The sequence below is a fragment of the Sardina pilchardus genome, chromosome 9 (genome assembly GCF_963854185.1).
Source record: "Sardina pilchardus chromosome 9, fSarPil1.1, whole genome shotgun sequence".
Taxonomy (NCBI): domain Eukaryota; kingdom Metazoa; phylum Chordata; class Actinopteri; order Clupeiformes; family Clupeidae; genus Sardina; species Sardina pilchardus.
Window position 1 is genome coordinate 31,756,581 of NC_085002.1, and position 14,883 is coordinate 31,771,463.

The 14,883-nt window shown below is 45.0% G+C and overlaps 1 protein-coding gene across 2 annotated transcripts in view; it reads left to right on the forward strand.

The window, feature by feature from the left end:
* The window catches only part of syn2b (synapsin IIb), a 61,543-nt gene continuing 46,660 nt past the window's right edge, over positions 1-14,883 (forward strand). For both annotated transcript variants that reach the window (XM_062544750.1, XM_062544751.1), the window contains exon 1: positions 1-886. In XM_062544750.1, coding sequence (XP_062400734.1) covers positions 489-886 — 398 coding nt within the window. In that variant the 5' untranslated portion in view covers positions 1-488. The remainder of the gene's footprint in view (positions 887-14,883) is intronic.

The window sequence follows — 14,883 nt, forward strand, 5'->3', positions numbered from 1 at the left end:
GAGAGAGAGAGAGAGGAGGACAGGCAGAGCTAGTGAGAGAGGCAGAGAGAAAGAGAGAGAGAGAGAGAACATCTCCTGCAGGCAGTCAGGCTGTTGGATTGCAGAGACAGACGGCACGAGCTGCAAGAGAGAGTGTGACCGTGTCTCGCGCGCACGCTTACACACGCACGCTCGTGCACATACACACACACACACGCACGCACGCACACACACTCACTCTTGAGGAGGCAAGCAGCACGCAGCAGGTCACCTGGCGAGTCGGGGGAAAAGCACAGGGCTAGAGCTGCTCTCTCCTCGCGTTGTGAGCCAGCGCAGCTTGGACCGGACCGGACCCCGAGCGCCCCCCCTGGCGTCCTCCTCCGAGCGCTGACCTCCCGCCGCTGACCCTCAACCCCTGACGCCCCGCGAGCCGAGCGGATCTCCCAGCTGGACTCCAGCCTCCTCTTCGCCCTCGTCCTCGTCCTCCTCCTCCACCACCGCACGCCGCCATGAACTTCCTGCGCCGCCGCCTCTCGGACAGCTCCTTCATCGCCAACCTGCCCAATGGCTACATGACGGACCTCCAGCGGCCGGACCCTCCTCCTCCGCCGCCCCCCACGGCCGCCACCGCCACCACCGATGCCCCTGCGTCCCCGGCCGCTCCCGCTCCCGCGCTGGTCCCGACGCTGGTCCCGACGCCCGCCCGCTCCCCCTCGGCCTCCCCGGCTCCGGAGCGCCGGCCCCAGGTGGCCCAGTCGGGCGGCGCGGGCTTCTTCAGCTCCTTCAGCTCCATCACCAACGTGGTCAAGCAGACGGCCGCCTCGGCCGGGCTGGTCGATCAGGCGACCACTCCGACGCACAAGAAGTTCAAGATCCTGCTGGTCATCGACGAGCCACAACACGAGTGGTGAGTGGATCTTTCTCTCTCTCTCTCTCTCTCTCTCTCTCTCTCTCTCTCTCTCTCAGTGCCAGTGAAAGTGCTCTGTTCCTTAAACCTTTAAAATGACCTCCCGTTTTGATTGCCTAGACACACACAGTGGCTTATTACCTTTCGTAACAGAGCAGTTTCTTGGGCTGATGAAACTTGGCATGTGTTTCTTGGCTGTTGTGATGAGCTATATGAGGTATACGATTTGGTACCTTGGACAGCAACTCCATTGCATTTTCTCCAATGGCTCTTCAGCAGTTAGCTTCCATGATGGTATTGCTGTATTAGTGACTGTTGTTGAATGAACAAGACTGCTTTGCCTGACGGACAGCTGCATCAGTGTTGATAGACGGAAAATAGGGCTGTTATTGAGAGCATCTAGGTTTGGAATGTGCATTTACACCCACTTACCTACAGACACACACTGTATTTGAAATGGCATCTTCAAGTGATCATCAGTGAAAGAGCATGGTCCTCAACAGCATGTGGCAAATAGAGGGACATTTTCCCTAACATCTGTGTGTGTGTGTGTGTGTGTGTGTGTGTGTGTGTGTGTGTGTGTGTGTGTGTGTGTGTGTGTGTGTGTGTGTGTGTGTGCGCGCGTGCGTGCCTGTCATTCAACTGTGTATATATGAGGGCAACAAGCTGAATTCCATCCCCATCAGCAGCCCATGCTATCACGTCAGGCCTAATGGCTGTATGGCCTTAGAGACGCATGCCTAGCATCCAGTATCAATATTGCAATGCTATCGCCAGGCAACTGTCCACTGCTGTGGTCTGAATGTGAATGGGCTTGCCGTGCACTGTGCTACTGGTCAGAGGAAGACTTTGCAGATGCACTTGAATGGGCAGTGTCAGGAGTACAGCAAATACATGCTAAATATTCAAAGCATTTGCATAAGAATGGCTTAAGAGAGACACTAGGTAATTGTGCAATTGCAATGCATCTCACTAAAGGCACAAGGCTGAATATGTCGCTGGCTGCTGCACTGTTTGAGGAGACACGCTGCTTTCTAGGTAGGAGGCAGACCTGTGCCTTTTAGGTTAATTATATTGATTTTGCAGCCCTTCCAAGAGGAAGCCAGCGAAGCTCTCTGTGAAATTGGTTGGGCTCTCTTGTCTCAACAGATGCAGCAGTCCAAGCGCCACTGCGGAGCAGGAGATGTGTGTTGGTGCTGTGTGAGATTTGCCTGGTCTGTCATTAGAGTGCAGAGCCTGTGTGCGCAGAGGTGTGACATGAATCCACAAGCACAAGAGCACAGAGATGACGGACAGATCCACTGTGCCTAGCCCCGCCCCCCCCCTGAACACACACACACGTGCGCGTGCACAAGCACACACAAACCCTTCAGCAAAGCGCTGTATCTGACATGCAGTTAGTTCAGAGGCACACACACCGGCTCTATTCTGCTGCTGTGTTTGAAGGATGTGCCAACAGCGACGGGAAAAGGTGTCATTGACGCCGTTTCATTATCTGGAGATGTATTCTGAACCTCTTCAATTTATTTCTCAGGGTAATCCCATTTTTGCCTTGGACATGAATTTCTGTGGCCGCACTGTGGATATAATATGTGTGTGTGTGAGGTCCACTCAGAGGGCGTTACATAAGCGTTAACAAAACAGCTCACTTTCCCCAACTTAGCACCTCAACAGAGATGTGGCTTTCCACAGTCAGCATGCAGGAGAACATTTTGCCTCCTCTTTTTTAAGGGGGGAGGTCTTATTGTCATTCCAATCATCTAAAGTACAGCCCTTTCCTTATGTAACTACATTGGCACACACACACACACACACACACACACACACACACACACACACACTCACTCACACACATTCAAACACGCATAACACACACACTCACTCAAACACATTCAAACACGCATACAAACAAACACACACACACACACACACACACACACACACACACACACACACACACACATCCAAACAAAGCTGAGAGTGTCAGTGCAGTGCTAGTGGACTGAGTGCAGCTACTTTGGGTATGTGTTTGTGTTACGCAAGCCTCCAGACTGGATGAGCGGGCAGCAGCCCCCTGGGCGTGTGAAGGTGATCTGTGCAGAATACAGGGGCGAGGGCTCCAGTCTCCTCCCTGCCTGCCTGCCTGCCTGCCTGCCCTTGAGACGCCGCGCCGCTCTGCTCTGCTCTGCTCTGCTCTGCTCTGCTCTCCGTGGAGGGAGCTGAGAGGAGGAAGATGCACACAGGCTTGGTCATGTGATCACTCGGTGAAAAGGGATGGAGTGATTCACTCGCTCGCTAACCCCCCCCAGGGCCGCATCTGCCTCTTGCTCTATCTGTTTGTGTGAGTGTGTGTGTGTGGGTGTGTGTGTGTGTGTGTGTGTGTGTGTGTGTGTGTGTGTGTGCGCAATCACATTAATATATGTGTGTGTGTGTGTTTGTGTGCATTAATGTGTGAATGTGTGTGTGTGTGTGTGTGTGTGTGTGTGTGTGTGTGTGTGTGTGTGTGTGTGTGTGTGTGTGTGTGTGTTCTGCATGGCTAAACGTGTGCACAGTGTGGTTCCTATGGTGTATAAGTCAGTATGTCCCTGTTGTGTGTAGCTCATGAGAGTGGTGGCTAGAGAGAGCAGGGGGAGAGAGGGAGTGGTGGCTAGAGAGAGCAGGGGAGAGAGTGGGTCCAGCAGGAGAGGAGAGGAGAGCATGTGAGGCCAGGTGCAGGGGTGCTGCCTCCTCCATCATCAATGCCCATATTACCTGTAATCCAATCAGCTCTTACTCAGCACGCCTCCTTTCACTGGGGCTCAAATCCAGTTAGCAAGAGCATCATTTACCAGCCCTGTGCTGTCACATATGACTACGGTCCTAATGGAAGAGGCCTGCAATAATTAGTTTGCTCCGTTTTCCATCAGAGTTTGAGTCAGTTTGACAGTAAGCAATACAAGCCTTACAATAAGATGCCCTCATCATCAGGTGCGGTGCGTGTGTTTGAATTCTCCTCTCAAGGACAAGGGATATCCCTTTGCATTTCATCTGTCATCGCTCTTTATGATGACAACTGTGTAAACAATGACTTCCAGCAGGTTGTGTTGATGACTCATATTAAATGGTCTCTGTGGTGCTTGTCTCACGCACGCACACTTACTGCACAGGTGTGGCTTTATTCAGTGCGCTCGGAGTGGATCTGCTCACAATGTTCTCACAGTCTGTATCTGTTTAAGAGACGCCAAGGTACGCTATTTGATGTGTTTGCCCCATTGTATTGCTCTACTATGCTGTTGAGATGCAGCAATATTGGATTAAATACCATTTCCTAGGTACACTTTAGTGTTCCTCCTGAAAAGATCAGCTACTGAGGGTTTGTTCACATATAACAAGATCCTGTGCAGCTGGAGGCAGACTTTGTGTGTGAGCAGCCATGTTGACTGGCGCTGTCCTTATCTTTAGTGGCGTCTTCAAGAGCTAGCTCAAAGAATAGCCCACAAGCCTGGCACTGCCACACCTGAGAGCAGTGGCAAACACACAAATGCCCTTTGTGTTTCTAACGTCTTCTTGTACATTTTTTTCTCTGTGAAAAAAAAAAAAATCTCTGAATGTGGATATTGGAAAGTGTGAAAGCAATCCTGAAATAAAGTGTGTTGTTGCACATTTGTCACACCTCTCTGTCACAAAAACAAATCAAGATGTGCTTTGGATTTACTGTGTTGTGTTTTTCATAGCAAGAGTGCTTCTTTTCCACTTGGGGAGGATAATGCATTATCTTCCAACTAGGATTAGTAAGGTTGTTTTACTCATTGTCTCCACATTTGCTAGTTTTGTAGATGCAACTGAGACCTAAGCTTTAGCTGATCTAGTCACTTTCAATATTATTAAGAAGATTAATATTATTCATTAGAAATGGCCATTGCTTGTATCCTGTGGTCCAGTTCCAGACTGCTGTGAATGTGATGGCAGAGGGAGTCTCGTTCACATCACCAGGGTACACTATGGCACATTTATAATGCATGACATTACCAAGCAAACTCTTTTCTGAACATATGAAATAGCCAGTGCACACACCATAGAAGCGGTAGCTAGAATGTAATTGCTACTGTACGCATGGGATAGAAAGGTCACCCTTCATACTCTGACCCCCACTCCAGCTGGGGAAATCTGTCTGAGACCATAAAGGGAGCACTGCAAAATGCCTCTCTTCTAAACGGTGTAATATAGAAAAACACAGTCTTCCTAAATCCCATTACATAAACACACAACTTACTTTCAAACACAGGGAGCAGTAATAGTTGAGTTCCTTTTGTCATTTCTATTCAGTGATGAAGGCGTCCATCCCACTAGTCCTCTATCGACTTGTTCTCTGAGCCACAAAGCTAGCCATTGATTGGTTGGTTTATGGTTTGGTTAACTTAATGACCAAACTTTATTTGTTTACATGTAAGTAATGGGTGATTCTAATTCTAAGCATTGTAATGTTTGAAATTAGTCTGCAATGTTGTGCTGTGAAAAGATTCTTTGATGTTTGCGATGCGTTCCAGCCCGGAAAACAGAACTGCAAAGTGCATACTTTTTGTTGGTGGGAATGACAAATGTGTTTATGTCCTTACCATATACCATCAAAATGAATGTGAAGACACCAAAACTAGTTACCTGATAAAAGCAAGCATACCTTATAGAGTGGCAAATCCTTGAACAGTGTTGATTTTAAAGCATCTGTATAGTTCATTTGACATAGTAATTAGTCATCATGACACACTGTTAACTTCTCAGCAAAATAATATCATTTGGTGACTGTCTGCATGTCTTTACTGAAGTTCTGCACTAACTTGAAATTGACCAATTAATGTGTTCATCAAATCCTTTGAAATCTGCACATTTAATGTAGAGTGATCAGCTCTAAAGATCCCATTCTTTCTCCTGGGATGTGAGCGTCCACTTCATCAATGTCTCAGAGCCGCTTGAGCTTGAATTCTCTCAGGGGACGGGCCTCTACATCAATGTCCACTGACATGGCGCCGGCCGCGTGTCACTGCTGACAAATAGCCACCATAAAGGGGCTTTTAGCTGTGCAGCGGTGAGCTGGCTTGAAGTCTTTTGTGAATTAAAGCAGGAGAAATATGACAATATTCAGAGAAAATAGCACATTAGTAGTAATACTGAGTAGTCTGTGAATAGCTGTATTTCTGTAATGTCTTGGGGTCATGGACAAGGAGGCATGTCAACACAGCTCCTCGAACGACTCACCAGATTAAAAACAAAGACACATTTTAATTAAGACGCCATGTGTCGCATTCATTTGCCTAAGGGGTGTTTTGAAAGAAGGTCCATCCAAATTCCCCAGCAATTCCCCAGTGACAGCTGAACTGAAAAGGGCAAGAGAAAGCCAATATCCCACACACACAAATTGTCCATAATTGCCTCCACCAACAGATCCATAAAGGCTTCATCCTCTGCCGTTTGTATTTGATTGTGGTGTTTGCACCAAAATGTGCGAGGACACACAGAGAATCAACCCATGAGCCATGCAGTGGCAGTGCAGAAAGAAGAAGACTCCAACTGGCTTTCTTCACTTGATCCACCAGCCTGTGGCATCTTTGGCTTGCCTGGTCGATAAATTCAGGCTTATTAACTTCAGATGCACAGTCATTAGTTTGGTGAGACACAAGCAACAGCATCTGACTGGAAGGGGAAAGCCTTTAGCATTCTCAGCAAAGGGTAATTGCCTCGTACCATGAGATATCAAAGAGCTTTTTAACCCTGCGCATCCAAATGGCACTGACTGCAGCAGCCCCAGACAAAATGGCTTGCCTTGAGTTGTGGTATGCTATGCCTGTCACACACATAAAACAACACACTTTAATACAAAATTAACGAAAATGAGGAAAAAAATGCATTTATTTCACACCTCTTAGTGCAGGTCTCACTGGTTACCGTAAATTCCCGACTATTAGCCGCGGTTTATACATTGATTTTGCAACATTTCTTCAGCTATGAGGTTAATACAGGGGGGCAGTTAATATGGTGTTAATATGGTTGTGTTTCTTTTAACTTGCATAAAACACTGTCCTGCGGCTTATACACAATGCGGCTTATATGCAGGAAATTACTGTAAATACATTATGTATGAAAATGAGCACAGAAGAAGGTAGATAAGCCACAATACAGGCTATAATAAGTGAATTAGCTTGTGGAATAGAAAGAGTGGAATGACAATTAAGGGAATTCAACACATTTAGTTTTGAAGGCTTAGGTTATTACTGAGACCTCAAAACTCCTTTCCTCAACTATAGGGAAAAGACATTACTGCTCAACTTGATTGTATTTGTTTCACTCTATGAGGAAGTTCTCTTTCTCTCTCTCTCTCGCTGTCTGTCTCTGCTGGTTTGCCCATACAAACCCATCTCCAAGACTGACATCATTAAGTCGAGAAGTTGTCTTTGTCAGTAGTTAGGGTGTATGTCCATAGGTTCTGTGGTGTCAGAGAGAAGAATTAGGTTTATTGCTCATGCTGGCATTGATGAAGCTTTGCAGCTCTACTGGAGAGACGATTCTCATTTGAATCGCAGCAGGCGGTCAGTATAAGCACACAGCCTGCAATATGGGGATACAGCCACTGCTGCTGTTGACTTAACTGAGGAGGAGACAGAAAGCAAAAAGCGATGCAATGCAAATTCAAAAGCCATGCAAGATTCATACTTCAGTTAACAGTAAATAATATATGTCATACTATCAGGACGCTGAACTCCAGCCCTTTGTTCAACTGTGCACCTTCCATGTGCTCATGAAAACGGCCTTTCCTGAAAGCTGGAGACATGAGGATTCATATTCTGTACCTTAAACAGCAGTCAGCTGTTTCCTTTAGAAATCTTCCAATATGATGTTGCACAAGATCGAATTCAAATGAATGATTGAATTATGTCCCCCTACAAATGTTTACATTTGCAGAGATATGCACTGGGATACAGATAATACTAGACAATGATAGTAGAGCAAAGGGTTTGTTTATATTCCTTGTCCAAAGTTTGTTTACTGTAAACCTCTTAACAGTGCCCAGATGTCTATTTGAAGAGAAGTTCTGAAGGCAATGCTTAACGTAATACTTTCTTCTGAATTTCCTTTGTCATTGCCACCAAAAGGAACCTCATGATTTTGGCTGAATTAGAGCTCTAAAGGCAGTAGTGGGGGAACAGGTGGCACATCACCTGTGTTTAAAACGATCACATCAATCGCCAGTCCCCTGAGAAAAGAGGGAAGGGAGGCCTAGTTTTACTTCTAACAAAAATGTAGTCCAGCACGTATCCTGAAATATTATTTGTTTTGGCCTCCACCCCATTTCCATTCTGGATGGTGAATGTTGCGCGTATTCAGTAGGTAATGGAACTCATTCCATGGTGAAGATAGATAGATAGAAACTTTATTGATCCCGAAGGGGAAATTCAAGAATGTTGTGTGTGTACAGTAGTTAATGGAACTGATTTCATGGTGAATGTTGTGTGTGTACCGTAGTTAATGGAACTGATTCCATGGTGAATGTTGTGTGTAAAGTAGTTAATGGAACTGATTCCATGGTGAATGTTGTGTGTGTACAGTAGTAAATGGAACTGATTCCATGGTGAATGTTGTGTGTAAAGTAGTTAATGGAACTGATTCCATGGTGAATGTTGTGTGTGTACCGTAGTTAATGGAACTGATTCCATGGTGAATGTTGTGTGTAAAGTAGTTAATGGAACTGATTCCATAGCATGGTGAATGTTGTGTGTGTACAGTAGTAAATGGAACTGATTCCATGGTGAATGTTGTGTGTAAAGTAGTTAATGGAACTGATTCCATGGTGAATGTTGTGTGTGTACCGTAGTTAATGGAACTGATTCCATGGTGAATGTTGTGTGTGTACCGTAGTTAATGGAACTGATTCCATGGTGAATGTTGTGTGTGTGCCGTAGTTAATGGAACTGGACCAACTGGAGAACACAGCTCTACTCTCACAGGCTGTGACCCTACTGAAGGCAAGCACACTAATACTGGGACTGGCTTGGACAGGGTGACAGTCCAGTACATATTGTGAGATGTTAAGATGTATCATTTGAACTTCAACTGCCCATGCATTATGAGAAACTGACCATCATCAGTGACAGAAGCAGATCTGAAAACTGAACAGAACTGTCTTGATGCTACAGTGTAATGGAGTATAAGATAAGAATAATTGTAAGGGCAGAAAGACGTTAGGTGGCTCTTACATACTGCTTAACAAATTAATAAAAAAGAATAGTCTTTCATATTGACATTTATACTGATAGTAAGGTATACCTTTATAAAGCAATTGCAAAATGTGTGTTTTCTTACTGGTGATGTGAATAGTTGGAAAGCTGGACAGAATAATGAAATACTGCCACTAAATGCTACTTGAAATGAATGATAATATTGCATCAAAGGAATACAATCACTCATTGCCATAGTGATGTTTTCTATTGCCATAGTGATGTTTTCTATCTATCTTTTTGTATTGTTGTGTGGTATGGTGGTCTGCCACTGAGCAGTAAGGGTAGGCTATCAAGGGTGGTTAATGTGGCAGCAAAGGTGGTTGGGGTTCACCTTACTCAGCAACATAAAGTGTCTGCGAAACGGGTCATGAGTAAGACCAAACAAATTTTGAAATACCCTGACCATCCACTTTTTAAGGATTTCAGTCTGCTCCCTTCAGGCCGACGCTTCAGAGCCCCTGCTGTAAGGACAAAGCGTGCCAGAGACTCCTTTATCCCAGTGGCCATCAGGAGCCTCAACCAATAGTGACATGTAGATCAGTAATTGCCATTTTTTATTATTTATTTATTACTTATTTATTTATTTATTGGTACTGTCACAGGCAGTGGCTTACCAAGTTACTAAAATAGTCCTCTCTTTAGTGGCTGTCATGTGTTTGGGGAGTAGGGGGTGTGTCCACTTGAGCATGTGACTGCGTGCAAATATTGTCATTAATGTGTTGTTTGGTCCATGTCTATGTCTTGTCCTTTAAGCCTTTAATGTTCTTTGAATGCCTGCTGCACACCAAATTTCCTTTTTTAAAGGATAAATAAAGTAAACTTGACTTGACTTGAATTAATCAAAATATTGTTTCTTCTTCCTAGAAACATGACTGATAATTATCAGTCTAATGTTGACTTACAGTATATCCCGAATCTGTGTCAGTAAACACAACATCATTGCCATCTGTCCATGAATCACTTAATTGTCTTTTGGATTTTGGTCCTTTTGTTTACCTTCATGATGAGACATTATTGTTCACGAATGTCCAATAAGTCCTTCCAGTTACACTCAAACAGCGGAAATGTAATTAAGGTGCTAATGAAAGGCCTCTGCTGATGAGAGACGGCAGGCGAGGCAGAGCAGTGTGGGGGGGCTGAGGCCCGGGCTCCTCCAGCAGCACCCTCACTGCACTGCAGCCAATAGATAAGGCCGCCTGGGTGGGTGGACCGGGACACGCTTAAAGGCACTGTGTTGTGTAGTCGTTCATCAGGCTTACAGCCCCTCTCAGCGCACACACACACACACACACACACAGAGAGAGAGAGAGACACACACACACACACAGAAACATATGAACTCACCCTCTAGCCAAGCAAGTCAATAGGTTCTGACATGACACATTAGTTTAGCAGCACCCTTGTCCGTCTCACTTCAAAAGCAGCCAAAAGTCTCTCAACTCATTCCAGGTCCAATCCTGCTGCTCATGGAAAAAAGTGAACTGGTAGCTGTGTGTCCCCTGTCAAAGGGAATTCATCATCCTGCGGCTGTCGGCGTCAGGAGGATAGGTCCCATGGGGGCCTGAGGACTCTCTGTGATTAAGGTCGCCTACGCTTACGAGTTAGCTTGAGCTTCACAAGTGCCTGTGACCGGCGTCTGATGCATGGGCACCAGCCCTTTGTGAAGGTCCTTCACCAGGCAAGAACAGGGGGAGAACAATGTTCTACTACATTCGCCTCTCACCCCCCACACACTAAAACTGTGGAGGCGATAAAACATCTCGGTCCTGTAGAGATCAATCACTGCTAGGGCAGGGACATCAGGCCCAAAAGTGGACGCATTTGTGCAGCCGTTTCTTTGAATTTGATATCGATATAAAAATGAATTCAAAGAAGGCATTCCTGTGTTAAATCCCACACTCCCGTATTTTTTCACTTGTACCTCTCCCCACTCTTCCTTCCAGATTATTCTAAGACCATTTTGTTAGCTATCTGCTCTGACGCTAACACGTGACGTGAAGCTCAGCTCAGCTCAGACAATGACGCAGATTGAAGGAGGGCATTGTACCCTCTGGGACAGCTAAATACAGTGTGTGTGTGTGTGCTGGGTGCTGCAGTGGCACACGCTGATTGAAAGAGTGATGACAGGGTGCACGTGGGGACTGCGTCTGAGCGAAAAGCACATGAGCACCAGAGATGTGAAAAGAAGAGAGAGAGGGGCAGGGACAGAGAGAGAGAGAGACAAAAACAAAGTGGAGAGAGAGAGAGACAGGAAAATGAAAAGGAAGGGAGAGGAAGAGAAATCTTTGGACAAATAGAATAGGAAGCAGCTTCAGAGAGAGAGAGAGAACAGAAGAGATGGGGGGAATGAGAGGGTGTGTTGGAGTCTCTTGTTTACAACGACGGCAGATTCTGACAGACAGATACGGTGGGGAGACGAGGTAGTGAAGACATTCATACATGAGGCTGCTGCAGTCACGACCCAAGGATATCCTCACTGAATCATTCCAGGCAAATGCACATTCGCTGGGGCTCTTGTCTCCCTGGCCGCATGGAGCCGAGGGAGGTCTGGATGACTAATGGGGAACATTTCCCTCTCAGTCAGAGCCTTCTCTTGTGCTCTCTGGGGCTGAGGGCCCTGCTGCGCTTCCTTCTGGCCCATTTGGATGGGATGCTGAGGTCATCTCCACTCCCACACACTGCCTCCTGTCCTCCTGTCCTCCTGTCCTGGTGCTAGGAAATGTGACCTCTCCCAGTAAGAGGCGCCCACCATGGTATCACACAAACAAATCTGAAAACAGTTTGTACTATAAGTTATGCATCAAATACTTGCTATCTAGACCACGGGCAGTTGACTTTGCACAGTTCTTTTGCTCGCTTGTGTCTTGAGAGTTACTGTACATTGCTTATGAGTAGAGAGAAAGCAGATTTTAGTAGAGCATGTAGAGGTAGAATAGCTCCTGATTCCTGCTCATCTTCCATCAAGGCGTATTAGAGACGGCAGTGGAATGCCATTGGTCTGTCATCTTTTCCACCACGGCGCTGGCCTGGCCTTGTTCATGCTGCAGCACAATTGGTCTGAGTGGGCTCAGAACGTGTCTGAGTGCACATGCCAGTAAGCTCTTATTCTGTAACTGCAGACACTTTGAACACAACATGCATAATTGAAGATAACATTCACTCAGTTACATTTCAAAGAAACACACTTTCAGCTGTGTGAGCTGAAACAGCTATGTACATTGTTGTTTCTTAATCGTAGTTACAGTGCCTTTCATAACTGTTGGCATTGTAATGAAAGATGATTGCAAGATTTGAAAGAAATTCACACGATCATACATATATCATTATTATCTTTACGATAGAAAGCAAGGTTTTGTGACAATAAGGAACATGTTTGTGTTTGTCAGAATGTCATAAAGATTCAAACAGAAATACATTTGAATGCAGGAAATGTAAATTATGTGACACTATAAATATTTCAGGAATTTTTAAGAGGCCAAGGGTTAGGATTAGGGTTAGCAGTGTTGGGAAATCTAAATAATGTCCTGTTTCACTGGAGGATGAGAGAAGGGTTGACACAAGGCCCAAATCCCTTAATAATCCATTACCATGGGAAAGTGTCTGGAGCATTTAACAAGCATGTGTAGTAGACTTTTACAAATCAGGGGATGGATACAAGAAAATGGCTGCTCTGCTTAAAATACCCAAATCAACAACTGCATGGGGCAATCATATGCCCTGGCCATCCGACCTCTGACTTACAGTAAATTCAAATGAAAGCTTATATAAGGTTCTGAACTGGAGAGACAGTGCACAGGACAAGATGTTCTGTACTGAAGAATAGTCCCATCCCTTCTTCTGTTTTCCTAATGTATGTCCCCCAAGACATGAGATATGAGAACCCTTCACACAGTTCTACTGCCAGTGTCTGGGTTGCACACCGTTAAATGAGACGCTGATGTTTTTCAGAATAACACTTATTTCCTGATGTGCTCATGGTATATATTTTTTGAGTTAAGTCAGCGTTTGATAAACAATGAGGGGGTGCTGTCATCAGCCCTTTTCACCCATGTTTGATAATGATGAAATGATAAATGATACAAGTTCTTGAGGTCTCACATTTGTCAGTAGCAGCATATTTATGATGTGAGTTACAGTATTTGGCTTCAAGTTTAGCAATGAAACTAAGTGCCCACTTATTTCCTAAATTAATGTTGGCAGTAATCCTAGATACCACCTTTTGGAACAAGGATAAAACTTATTTTGGATGACCTTCCAAAAAAATTGGGAAAGACAAAATCTGACAATATAGTGTAATTACGTGCCATCCTGATTTGCAAACTGTTAATGAGCTGCTGGGAAATGATAGAACACATGTAACGCTGCAAATCCCCCTTTTGGGTCATCAGAACTAGATATTCCTCTGTTGTGCACGCAGCTGATATGCATACATTAGCATGGCTGCTCCTCTGAAGGGCACGCATGGCTGAACTACACCCTAGTAGTAGCTAATTAAAGTCAGTAGGTATCAAAGATCAGTGTGCTGGCAGGCTGAGCAGAATCAGCCAGTAAGACAGAATGCAATTAAATGCTCGCTGTAACACTGAGAGCATAATGAAGCTTGTGGCTTCTTGGCAAACTTAAGGGTCTGTTTCAGTGACTGAAACACCATTAAACGTGTATGTGTGTGTTTGTATGTGTGTGTGCATGTGTGTGTGTGTGTGTGTGTGTGTGTGTGTGTGTGGGCACATGTTTGAAAAGGCGGGATAGGAGGGGAGAGATGACGCATTGCTAAATTCTGCTTCAGAGGAAAACAAATTGTGACATTTCTGCAGACCTCAGTCATTTCCAGCAAAGCGATTTATGGCACATGCACTGCGGTAAAGTGGCAACCAGACCTTCATGAAGCTAATGCTTTGCACGCTGATGTGGCTTCTTTGTACCTTAATACTGAAACCCACTTCTTCGTGTAGACTTTGAAAAAGCATCAGACTCTGTCAGACCAGACAAAATACAGAGGACACAGATATACCATCTTGGTATTCTTTGGGCTTTTCCAAAGGACAACTAAACTGGAGCAAGAAGAGTGATGAGGACTGCAGTCTAAGAGAACAAGCACAAACCAGCTGCACACACTTACAAATGCAGCCGTGACGGAGATTTCGGCTTATCATGCCGCTTGTCAGTTCAGCCAATTTGGCTGTAAGGGTCGACATTTTACCACTGATTGCATTTCTGGTATATAATCAGACACTACGAGCGGAACTGCTGTTGATAAAAAAGAAAAGATAATATGTCAGAATTTCAGAGCAGTTGACTATGCACGTACAGATGCGAACATTAAGAATCACTAGTTTCAAGGTCATCGTTTTATCATTTGTGGTTACACAATCTTAGAAAAAATTATTGGGAATCTGTATGGTTTGCAAGAAGCATACATCAGTGTCACCCTGGTGGAAACAATGATCTGCTTTAAGTCGCTAGTGGTTCAACCTGATTAAGAAGAACCTTAAAAGATAAGAAAAAAAACATATAGCATGGAAGCTACAGTACATGTATACTTAAATTCTGAGTCTTTTAATACCTAATGAACACACCACAGTACAGTCGGACATCCAGCAGGGCTACCATTGAGAGAGGGCATGTTAGCACAGCCTACACTGAGGGGGTTAGAGGGCCTCTAATACATTCCACCATTCATCATCTACCATCAGCACACTATGATTTAGCACTGAGATTCACTCAATTTTAAAGACTGGCATTTCTTAT